Source organism: Uloborus diversus, chromosome 9, assembly GCF_026930045.1.
Source record: "Uloborus diversus isolate 005 chromosome 9, Udiv.v.3.1, whole genome shotgun sequence".
NCBI lineage: Eukaryota > Metazoa > Arthropoda > Arachnida > Araneae > Uloboridae > Uloborus > Uloborus diversus.
Window position 1 is genome coordinate 134,934,558 of NC_072739.1, and position 12,430 is coordinate 134,946,987.

The 12,430-nt window shown below is 32.1% G+C and overlaps 1 protein-coding gene across 1 annotated transcript in view; it reads right to left on the minus strand.

Moving 5' to 3' along the window:
* Positions 1 to 1,508: 1,508 nt before the first annotated feature.
* The window catches only part of LOC129229496 (nucleolar protein 16-like), a 32,952-nt gene continuing 22,030 nt past the window's right edge, over positions 1,509 to 12,430 (minus strand). Inside the window, exons 2-5 of the mRNA XM_054863813.1 lie at positions 11,130 to 11,229; positions 6,535 to 6,571; positions 4,914 to 5,020; positions 1,509 to 1,886 (exon numbers count right to left, since the gene is read on the minus strand). Of these exons, the coding sequence (XP_054719788.1) occupies positions 1,683 to 1,886; positions 4,914 to 5,020; positions 6,535 to 6,571; positions 11,130 to 11,229 (448 nt within the window). The 3' untranslated portion in view covers positions 1,509 to 1,682. The remainder of the gene's footprint in view (positions 1,887 to 4,913; positions 5,021 to 6,534; positions 6,572 to 11,129; positions 11,230 to 12,430) is intronic.

Sequence of the window (12,430 nt, forward strand, 5' to 3'; positions counted from 1 at the left end):
AGGGGCTTAAAAGAGGTTTTTTTCTCGTCAGAATTGGAAAATCGCTACCTATATCAGCAGTGGACAGAATTTAAGGAAAAATTGGCAAAGTCGGTTGGGGATTATGTTCCATTTAGGAGAAAAGGCGTTAGTACTAAAATCTGGCCCTTGTGGTTCTCCAGGAAGATTAAAGAAGCTCTAAACTATGAGCAAGCGGCTTTTCATCAGTTTAAGGAAGCTGGTCAGAGTGCAGATAGGCTCCAGTATGGTAAGGCAAGACAATTTTAAGTATTTGGTACAGATTCGGAGAAGGGAATAGGAGCAAAGGCTAGCAGATGACATTGATGAGAACCCTAAAAGGTTTTTTGCATACGCTAATTCTGGGAAAGCTCGAAATAGTCAAATTGGGTCATTGGTTGATGAGCATGGGAATTTAATACAAAACGGTAGGAATATTGAAAATGTTCTAAAACTTTTTTTCCAGTGTGTTTAACGATAACTGTATCTCAACAGTTGACACAAGCTATTTTGCAGCTTGAGGTTTTTATGTTTTCCAGGGAGGAGGTTCTATTTCATTTGAAAAAATTACAGCAACTAAAGCTCCGGGACCAGATAATATTTATCCAAAGATTTTAGTTGAATGTGCAGAAGAATTAGTGGATGTCATTTTAAATATTTTCAATGCTTCTTATTACTCAGTGACAGTGCCAAAGGACTGGAAATTGGTTAACAATATGCCGCTCTTCAAGAAAGGGTCTAAAGGTAATGCTACGAAGTATAGACCTGTAAATCCGACTTCAGTGGTTTGTAAGATTTTCGAAACTTTGATCAAAATTAAGATTATGAATTTCTTAGAGACTAATAGTTTGTTGACTAGTTTGCAGTATGGGTTCAGGAAAGGTAAATCGTGTGCTACTAACTTATTGCATTTCTACGACAAGGTTACCTTGGCTTTAGATAACAAAAAGTGTGTGGATGTTGTTTATATTGATTTTCAAAAAGCTTTTGATAAGGTACCGCATGTTGCTCTTCTCAGCAAAATAGCTGATATAGGAATAGGAGGGAAAACTTTACTTTGGGATAGAAATTGGCTGACTGGAAGGAAACAAAGAGTAGTTGTAGAGTCATTGTTGAAATACACGGGTTACTCGATCTTCGGCTATTATTTATATGAGGATGAGAAAAAAGTAACAAAAAAAAGTTCAAATTTTAGCTTAAGAGTGTTCACAACAATTCATTTTCCTTCTTTTTCAAAATGTTAGTAGTTAAAAATCTTGGCAAAACATACCTGATTTTTTCACAAAGGGGCGGTTTTAGATTTTTTACAGGATTTCATGCTTTGGGGGACTAGTGTGTGTATTTGATGGTTAAAATATTCTAATCCCCATTTTCCACAAAGCCAAATTATGCTTTTATATGTTCAGGGTGACACTAGTTTTGTAGAAGCATTAAAAAAATCGGCACAGTATTTTTTTTTTTTTTTTTAGTTTTACCAACACTATCTCTCTCAAAACAATTCACAGTTTCATAAAAGTATTCAGCAAGAATTCAGACTATTTCCTTTTTGAAAATTTATACAAGCATATAACACACAATGATACATATTTACACTTTTTTGTCTTTATAATGTTCATGTTGTATTTTCTTTGCAAGTTTTCTTTTTTCCATTTTACATAAAAGGGGTATAAAAAATGTGTAATTTCTCATGTTTCCATGGCAGCTTCACCGTGCATAATCTGCGGAATATCAATCTGGTATTCAGAAGCATCTGTAGGAACGCCCTCCAGCAAGCCCTTCGCTCTCAAGTATCCATTCCATTGTGGCAATATACTCTTGAATTTGTTGATTTTCTTTCGTATCTGACTGGGTGTCAATTGATAGTAGTTTTTTGGATCTCTCGACATGGCCTACAACAGAATTATAAGAATTCTTACAATAATTGAAAAAATGAAGTTTTTCTTAAAATAAGCACTTAAAATTAATTAATTTTTAAGTTTTATATTGAAACTAAATATTTATCACAGAATAAATAAACTAGTTAAAATTATTAAATAACTTTTTCACACATTATAATTTTTTAATTTTTTTTGAAACATTCTCAGAAAGTATGCTTCCATTAAAAACTTAAATAATAAGTTCAAAAAAAAAAAAAAAAATTGGGGTTGCTCTGAGAAACAATCGTTGTCCTAAAAGGAATTTCTATTGTTGCACGGTATGTGCTGGGATTTTACATTAAAGGATGTGTACATATTTTAGTTGAAGAGACGGGGGGGGGGGGGTAATTTTAATTCAAAGGAGCAGCATGGGCGTCAACAGCTGGTACTGCCAAAAAGCTATTGAAAAGTTAGTTTTACTTTTTGCATTGGCCGAACAATAAGCTTGACTTTTAAAAATTAATGACTTGTAAGGATACTACAACCCACCTCCTGGAAAGGTTCTGCTATTTGATCACTCCAAAAGATTAGTGTAAAGTTTCTCAGAAGTTGCACATGTGTTACAAAAAAGGGGCGGCTCCAGAAATTTTTGCAAGGGGGTTAAGTTTCAGTGGATGAAAAACTGAGTACCTTCTTCAAAATATAAGACATCAATTAATATATTTTATGATATTCTAGCATGGGCACCCATATAGGGGGGCAAGTGGGGGCTCTCCCCCCCTCTTAGAAATTAGAACTTCCTTGCTTTTAGTACTTTTCTTTGCTAAAATGTAAAAACATTTCTTCTCCAGCCATTAATGAATGAGTTATTAAAAATGTCAAATTTTAATGACTCTAATATCTGTCTTGAAATCAGTTTACATGGGGAAAATATCTGAGACCCCCCCTTACAATTTTGCAGATGGGACCCTTGTATTCTAGCAAATTAATTGTATGCGTATTCAAATAAAAAATATATAACACTTGCAGACACACGTTTCAGAACCCTTTTACAATGAAAAAATATGTGAACTTATGAAAAGCATGCATTTAAACAGAAAGTTTTGCTTTTTTTTTTTTTTTGTTCCTTTTAAATTTTCCAGTCAAATTTAAGTTTAACCTTTAATAAGTTAAGAAACATATAATAAAGAAAGTATATTTCACCACAGGGGAGTGCAATTACAGTAATGATTAAATTATTTAAAAAATGTAATCCATTACAATCGAGTCATTCTATGTCAAGTGACCTAGGGGTCCCCACACAACTATCTCCGATTTGGATGAAATTTTATAGAGGAGTAGAGATGCCTTTGAAACTAATCTATGCAAATTTTCAGCTTCCTAGATCCAAATCCTGAGGATCTAGGATCTCCGAAAAATGTGATCAGCTTTTTGTGCCAAATTGCCAAGTTTACACCAATTTTACAGGAAACTTTATTACACAGGAAGCCTGAAATTTTAGGCGCTTAAAGTATGGTTGACCGTTAGTATATTCAAGTATTTTTGTAAATTTGAGCTTGTTAGATTTTGTGCAGCATGCGCGTGAACTTGTGTTCTGGATTTTAGGTTGTCATAAAATCTGAACAAAAATAATTCAAAAGCTCGTACTGTGTGACTCCATTGTAAAAATGCTTGTTTTTAATGAGTTACAGTTACAGAGCTTAAATATGTATTTTCTAGAAGATATTGTGATTCAAAGTGGCTATCAAAACCGTTCAAGTAAAAAATAACCTACTTTCAAAGCGCTATAGCTCAAGTTTGTCACCTCGCATCTTCTTTTCGTTTATACCATTAGAAAGAACACACATTTTCCTTTCAAAATAAGTTTTTTTTTCGATGGTGTTCTTTCGAATAAGGATAAAAAAAAAAGAGCTTGAAATTATGTCAGTCGTAACGAATTGCCATGTTCAATCTCAGATTACGGGACATTTTATAACACTGGAAGCCTGAAATTTTAGGAGCTTAAAGTACTTTTGGTTTTCAACACGTTCTAGTATTTTTGTGAGTTTGAGTTCATTAACTTTTGTGTAGCACATATGCAAAGTCTTGACAAACGCTGCACAGAAACTTTTTCCTGGATTTTAGAATGTCATAAATTCTGAACAAAAATGATTCAAATGCTCGAACTTTGTAATTCTAGTGTCAATATGCATGTTTTGATGGGTTATAGTTGCAGAGCGTAAACATTGATTTTCTAAAAGATATTGGCATCCAAAGTGACTATCAAAATAATTCACATGAAGAATAGCCTGTTTTTAATGCCCTGCAGCTCAAGTTTGTCACCTTGCGTCTTCTTTTTGTTGGTACCATGAGAAAGAACATATTTTTTTCCTATAAAATAGATTTTTTTTTTAGATGGTGTTCTTGCAGATAAGTGGGAAAAAAATGGACCTGATATACTATTTGTCGTTAGCGAGAATATCTCGTTCTTAAATAAGTAAAGAATGGTGAATGCTGTGACAACCGACTTATAGGGATTTTGCAACTGTTATAAGTCAGAAATAGTTTTTTATTAATCATTTAAAAAGATACTTTGCAAATGAAATATGGTAAAGAAAAGAAAATTATCTTTTTCTTTCTAGTGTATCAGTCCGCTTCCTGAACAAAGTAGTTTTTGGATTCTAACATACTACACATTTACAAAAGAACTTTATACCATTGTGGAATCTCAGCTAACAAGTTTTCATTTGCAGCAAGTCTGGATTACACGATTACAAGACGAAAATACGATCATTGAAATTTAGATTACAGTTACGACTACGCAAGAAACAGCTGATTAAAATTAAGATTACAAAAGTCTCATTGCCAGATTATGATTACGATTACACAAAAATGTAATTCATTACGCATATTACGATTACTTACAAGCCTGCTGGACATTGTTGTTTTTGATGATTTGATTCATTAAAGTGGTTGGTTCAATTAACCACCGATTCAATTAACCGGCGTCCACTATATTCAAAATTGTTTTAATGAAAATGATGTAACAATTTCTAAATGTCTGTGTGCTATAAACCATACCTCATAATCCTCAGCATATTTTTCAATCATGTAGACACAGAACTTGATAGGCTCTGTAGGCAACCTTAACATCCTTTCTTGAGGAGCATTTGCTTCTGCTTCCAAAGCTAAAATGCATGAGTAGATTTTGTATGCACATTCCATTAACCAATTGCAGCATTTAAAATTGAAGAGGAAAACAGGTATAATTCAACAGCAGTTTTACTATAACCAGATAGAATCACCTGAAGGTGCCCTCAATGAAAATCAATTCTGAGGATAATAGTACAGATGCGCATTTCCAAGTTAATAATTTTATAGTAAAATAATATTAATGATACAATGCCCAGAACTGCCAGCCTTACAAAATCAAAATGAAAAAACATGAGAAATAAAATTTAAAAAAAAAGGGAAAAGAAAAAAAGCAGAAGTTGTAGCTTGGAAACAGATGAATGCTTGAGTACAAAATCAATCATTTTTAATTTCTTAAATATAAATTACAGAAAAATTAAAACACAAGACTTTAAATTTATATTTTTTAAGTTGACAATTTTTTAAAGATAATTTAAAAACTAAAACTAAGATACTGATATACGCTTTTTTATAGAGACGTATTGAGTACTAGATAACTACTCGGTACTCGGCCAAATTTTGATCAGAAACTCGGCCAATACCGGGTAGTTGTATAAAATGGAACATTGTTGAGGCAGATTTTACAATTAATAAAGAAGTGTAACCATATAATATACTGCAATCATTTACAATTCAAATTAACAAGTCAAATTTAAATTTTGAGAATAATGAACTTTGTTATGCTTCAATGGAGTCAATCTTTATTTTAATGTCCCCAAAGTTAATAAAAATTGTTTATTAAAAATGGGGCAGGGTAAAAAATATGAAATTTTTATATTATTTTTGGTGGACTAGAACTATAATAGATTGATATAATTTGTTTTAATTCCAACGTGATTAATCACACCTTTTATTTATTTGTTAATTTTTAATTTTAAAAATAACCTTTTATAAAATTTTTGAAAAACAAAATCTTGAATGCATAGTTAAATTTCAGCTGGAACTTGGTTTTAAAAACTATTATATGCAAATGGAGGTCAACACTACTATTCCAATGAGTTCGAATTCATCAGGTGTGTGTCAGTGGTTCTTCTTAAAACATAATTGGTACTCTGTAACTTGGTATTTGGTCGAGTAGTGAAATGCTAAGTACTCGGTACTCGGCCAAAGTGCTACTCGGTACGTCTCTACTTTTTTTCTTTAAAGATTATTTTCTACATTATTTGAAACATCTTTCTCTAATCTAAGACTTAATTGAAAACATTAAATAAAATGAAAACAAAGATATATATACAATTGAATCGATTATTTCAGAAAGAGCATAAGTCACACTTTTTTCAAAATTGAGTTGAATGTGGTTTTCCTATATTTGTATGTAGGGACATCAACTAGTACAGCAAAGAAGTCAATCCTTGAACATCTAAGTACTTTTTTTAGGGGTCATGTTTCTCGTTTAGTGTAGAAAGGGCATAAGTCCCGGACTTATTCCCTTTCTGCACTGAACGAGAAGGAAGAAATAGTAAGACGCAATGGCAAGATCTCAGAAGAACTAGAAAAACAATGTACTTACCAGAAATAACTTCCATTTTCATTGCCTTTTTGGGCTTCTACAAAAAGGAAACATCAGTGTAAATATTTTTAATACCTGCTTTCCATGCCTGGACATGGAAACCAGGCTTCAATGTCCTGGCAAAAATGTACAAAAACTCAAAAATGAATTCTGAAACTGATATACAAAAATAATAATTTTCATTTAAAAAAAAATATTTCTCAAACAAATCATTTAGCAATTTTGTGTGTATTTAAACTTTCAACATTCTGAAAAAAAAAAAAAAAAAAGAGTATGTTTTTGCATTTTTGATGGAATGAATCACTTTAAAAGCAATGAAAGTAAAATGTAGAGCAAATGTTCAGACCTGGTACCATGCAAAGAAGCCAAAATTTTAAAGTCTCAAACTTAGTGATTTATGAAGTTTTTGGCCAAGCTATAATTTGGACCGACAATGTTTGTCATTTGGTTTGATTCTATTACTTTTTGGAAAAGAGAATTTTTTTTTGATTTACACATGAATTATATTAACATTGAATAGTGCTGCTGAAATTAACAAATTTTCTATCTCTAATTTAGTAAACAATATGCAATAAATAGCTTTTAAATTCAGGGATGCTAAGGGCAAAAAGAGAAAACACAGTAGAACCTCAATTAACCAAGATTTATGTTAACCAAGCCAATAATGAAGCCTTTTTGAAAAAAATTATGTAAATTTAATAAAATGATGCATTTTGAATTTGAAAATAAAATTATTTTCTGAAAGTTTGTGTGTGTTTTTTTTTTGCAAAAAGGAAGTATTACATTCACAAAAACATTTTCACTGAAAAATCGCCCTTAATTTCCATTTTGCTCACCCCCGAGTGAATGTTGAGTTTATTTTTCAACCCGATCACACGTGGATATATGCCTAGGAATGTACCGACACCCGAAATATCCATTTGGACGATCCGCGAGTTATTTACAACGATTTTTTCTCGTGACGTCTGTATGTACATATATGTGTAAGCGTATGTGTGTATGTATGTCACATAACTCAAAAACGGAATGTCCTAGAAAGTTGAAATTTGGTATGTAGACTCCTAGTGGGGTCTAGTTGTGCACCTTCCTTTTTGGTTGCCTTCATATGCTCCAAAGGGGGTCTTTTGCCCCTTTTTGGGGGAAATCTTTGTTAATTTCGATGTAAACTCAAGTGGTGTTATAATTTGGGGGACACTTGGCATTATATTGCCAGTCTTTTCGTCACCGAGTTTTTCGCCAACTTGGCGACAAATTTTGCGATTATTTATTTATTTATTTTTTTTTTCGGTTTCAATTTGGCCACTATTGGTGATATTTAGAGAGTAAACAATTGAATCACATTAAAACTGCTAATAATGAGAAAATGACATTAAATTGGAGTAAAAGGAAGTCATGTGATGCACACATCAGCTTGTTTTAATTTAACTTCATATTGCTAAAAAAGTTACAAGTTGTGTTCCATTTTAGTTCTTTAATTGTAAAACTTTGGCTTTTTATTTGTTCATCTTTTAAAAACATTCTATTGTATTTTTAATTGATACAATTTGCGATCCAAATAAGTTTTCGTACAAAGTTTCTATTAACCGAGATTTCCGACATCCGAGGCACAAGCGTTCCTAATTAGCTCGGATATCCGAGATTCAACTGCAGATGAAGTTTTATGAAAATAAACAATGCATAGAAGCCATTTTTAAAATATATATTTTTAGAGCAATCTAAACATTTTAAAATGTACTACTGCAAAGAAATTCCACGTTGAATTTCAGCTCAAATAAATGTAAAATTTGTCAATAGGTATCTTTGCTTAAATTGTAAGCTGGGCCCATCTGAGAAAACTCGCATATTTTTATTGCTTGGATATTTGGTTTTAAGATAATCCAAAATTAAACTTACAAATTTATGCACGGCAAGTTTAGTATGATCTAAAGTGCAAAAAGATTTTTTGGAAATTCAAACATGGGATGTGAAGATTGTGGCTTGGGCATATGCTCATTTCCCAGGTTGGATTTCCTTCTGCTGTGAAATTGCTGCATTTTGAGATGTTTAAAATAAAGAAAAACCTATTTCTTATAGGTTCAGTGCTTTTAGAAAAATGAAATATTAAGTAACAAATTGGACCAGTTGTGATTAATCAATTTCCAGTTTCAAGGATTAGAAAAAATGTTTTAAAGTAAGACTAACCATTAACAAAGACATTTTAAATGACTAAATTAGAAAGAAATGTTATTATTGTTGTCCTCTATCCCTTCTATTTTAAATCAGAGAAATTCTGCAATCAGAATGGAGTAAAAATTTTTAAATCTTGGTGTCGGACTTGATTAATTTTTTTACGTTCGACACCATAAAATAGCAAAAAACTATTCTTTTGAATGTTGTTTGGATTGCACATTTTCAATAGTTACTGATGCTCTGATTTGCAGGTAAAATATTTTGTAAAATATTCCATCCTATTTTATACAGCACAAACTTTTAGGCAATTTAGTGTTGGACGTAATTTTATCAAAGTGCCTGTTATAAATAAGCTTTTGGAGACAAAAATATTTTTAGGTCTCATTTTCTGTGCTACATTTGTTCTAAAGTGTTGTGGCAGGCATCTGAGTAAGTTACAATTTGAAAACTATTGCAAGTATTGTTTGAAATACCAATTCCAACAAGATATCAAAAAATCCATTATGGCAGCATGTCGGAAAATACCTTTGTTCCAAGGCTTGTAACTCTTACAAATAAACTTTTGTGGCAATTTTTATTATTTTCATATAATTCAACTCATAAGCTTTAAAATGATACCTAATTTGTGAGAAAAAAAAAAGGATTTTGAAAAAATTGGTCATCAGTTCCTCATTTCCGTAGAATTTCTCTTTAACATTTTAGAAGATATTTTTTACACTTGATGTTTTTCCTCCATAGGGTCGTTCTTTTAAAGGAATTGTTATGTTATATCTGCAGGGTTGGCTTTCTGCCGGCAGAAACTAGTTTTTGCCGTGCCAGTGACAGAAACTGGTTATAACCGTTAAAAACCAACATAAACTGACAAAAACTTAAAAATGTCTTTAATAACTCAAGTAATTAGTAAATGATATTTGTTTAAGTAAACTAAAAAATTAAACATCATTTCATCATTTAAAAAAATAAAATCCCATGCTAGTGCCCTTGATTTAATGCAGAAAGGGAACTTTCCAATTGCAGAGGCTCCTAGTATTTGGATTAATTTAACAAAGGATAAAAAATCATACACGGATGTTTAGGAAAGAAGAGTGACATACAGAATTCAACAGGCATTACTGATTGTAATTTGCTCACTTATATGCTTCCTCTAAATTGTTTGTGATTGAAATTATCATGTCATGTGCTAGAAAGTGCCAGAATTTTACTTGCCTAGAAATTTGTACCTAATGTACAGCTTTGCAAAACAAATTGGCCCCATTTCTCAAAACTTATTTTTTCAGTCAAATTTTTACCACAATCCCAGTTACTACATGGTGGACCAGTTATACAATAGATGAAAGTTTCAAGAACATTGCTTGCTCCTTGATGCATTGGATGCTAGCTCTTCTGTTTTAAGAATATTCTAAAATTTCTCATTTGTGCGTAGTAAATTGAGAACTTGTTTAGATTTTTGAAACCACTTTTTCTAAGAGGCAATTGCAAAGTCCAAACAATGTAGCATTTGATTTTGAATTGTGATAATTTTGTAATAAAATTACAGTACTTTGGTTAACAATTAATTATTTTTTCCATGCATTTTCTGTTGTATATTAAGAACTAATTTTTCATTTCCTGAGTTTTTCCCAGTTTCTGCTACAAAGTGGCAGAAAGTGGTTTCTGCCATGCCGGTTTTAACCGGTTTTTACCAATGGTTTTAAGCGCCTCGGGAGAAACTTGCCAACCCTGTATATCTGCCTTTAATTTTGCAACTCTCAATATCTCCTACAACTTTCTCATGGATGAGACACAATGCATTCCATCTTGGAGCAACTAAATTACTGTTTTGGAACAGGCAAGTTATTTTGGAGTAGGCTGAAACAAAAAAACAAAAAAAAAACTATCATTTTTGAGAAAAACACATAACGGAACCAACTATTTTGGAGCAGGGAAAATAATGTTGAAGTTCATCAAGGAAAGGTGAAGCAAAATAATTACCAGTTTGGAACAAAAAAAAAAGTTAAGAACTGGATTGGTCATTTTGCAGGGCAGTAGCAAAAACTGATAAAAGATGGCAAAAACCAGTTGATTAGAAATGAAATCATAAGAACAAATTAAATATAGGTAAGCAGGTCTGTCATTTCAAAGTTCTCCACAGGGTGGGCCGCAAAGAGAATGAATTCAATGCATTTCAGAGAAAAAAAGCATTAAAATACAAGCAAAAATGCATAATTACGTTATGTTTTAAAATACGGCTTCATTCAGGATTGGGGGGGCGGGGGACAATTGCCCTCCTCCTCCAACCTCAAATAACGGGTCTGGTAGTAAGCAGGAAATAATTATGAAACATAACAAATGACTAAAACATTAGCCAAGCATGAAATTTAATATTCGAGTCAAAAATGAACACATACCAAATTTTTCCTTCAAGCAATTACAGAAAAGGAACATACTTTCTTATGGACAGCTCGGTTAGGGTCATCTGCTAATCCCATTTCACTCATATTCCTTAGGTAGCTTTTGGAGGCATCCCAAGAACTTTTTAGCTGGTCACTAAAACAAAAATATTCTACATAATATACCCATAAAACATTAAAGATACTTTCATAACATAAAATCATATTTATTTTTTTTTTCAAATTTTTTAACAAAATATATGAAAAAAGTTTCTTCTACTCTTCTCTTAATGAATATTTATTTTTATGAAAATACTTTCAATTTTACGATATTTCATTGTCTTTGCAAGAGAACTGTTTGTAGTAGTTAATATAAATTCAGTCATAAAAATGATAGATTAAACAAATTCCAGTATCTGAGCAGGGGGCTAAACCTTGTTATCATGTCACCCTTGAAACTCACCAAACTGTTGATAGTCAGAGCAATAACTTGCCTGGAAGAGTTTTAAAATACAGAAATAAGCTATCTTTACTAATAATAAAGCTGAAAGTCTCTCTGTCCGGATCTGTCTGTCAGGATCTCTGTTAAGTGCATAGCACTTAGACCGCTCGGCCGAATTTCATGAAATTCGACACACAAATAGTTTGTAGAACAAAATTATCATAAGATGGACGAGTAATTACCAAGTTATCATAACGTGGAACCGTAACATGGGCAAGCCAATTGTCGAGAAATTCATCCTACATTATTTGTAAATATACCAGGCAAACAAAAAGACCTTTTAATTTTCTACTACGAGCAAAGCCGTGAGGGTGCCACTAGTATTTTAATAAAATTACACTTATTAGTCCAGGATCTGACAGCACTTCTGTAGGAAAGTTCGAGTAGGGAGAGTGTCTTTTCAAAAATGTTTAGTAGGTGTCCTAGAAAGTATTTTGGACTCGGGTGGACATCTGCCACCTGGTCACTTCTCCTGCAATGACGTCATCAAAGATGGCGGCCGCTTGCTCTCATAAATGCTTAGTACTTCGATAGGAAGATTGAGTACAGAGAATTTTTCTTCAGAAATGTTTAGTAGGTATCCTAAAAAGTATTTAGAGCTTATGTGGACATCTGCCATTTCGTACATTTTTAGCAATGACGTCATCAAAGATGGCGGGCGCGCGCTTTCGTCCCCATATAAGCCCAAATTTATGTTAATACTTAACCAGCAAAAATGGAAATTTGGCCAGTAAGTTACAATTAGTGATTTTAAGGCAAATAACAATGTGTTTTTACTACTGCTATAGCTTAATAACTATTTTTTTATTTTTTTTGTTGCACTTAATAAAATTATATTTAAAAGGGGTTGTTACAA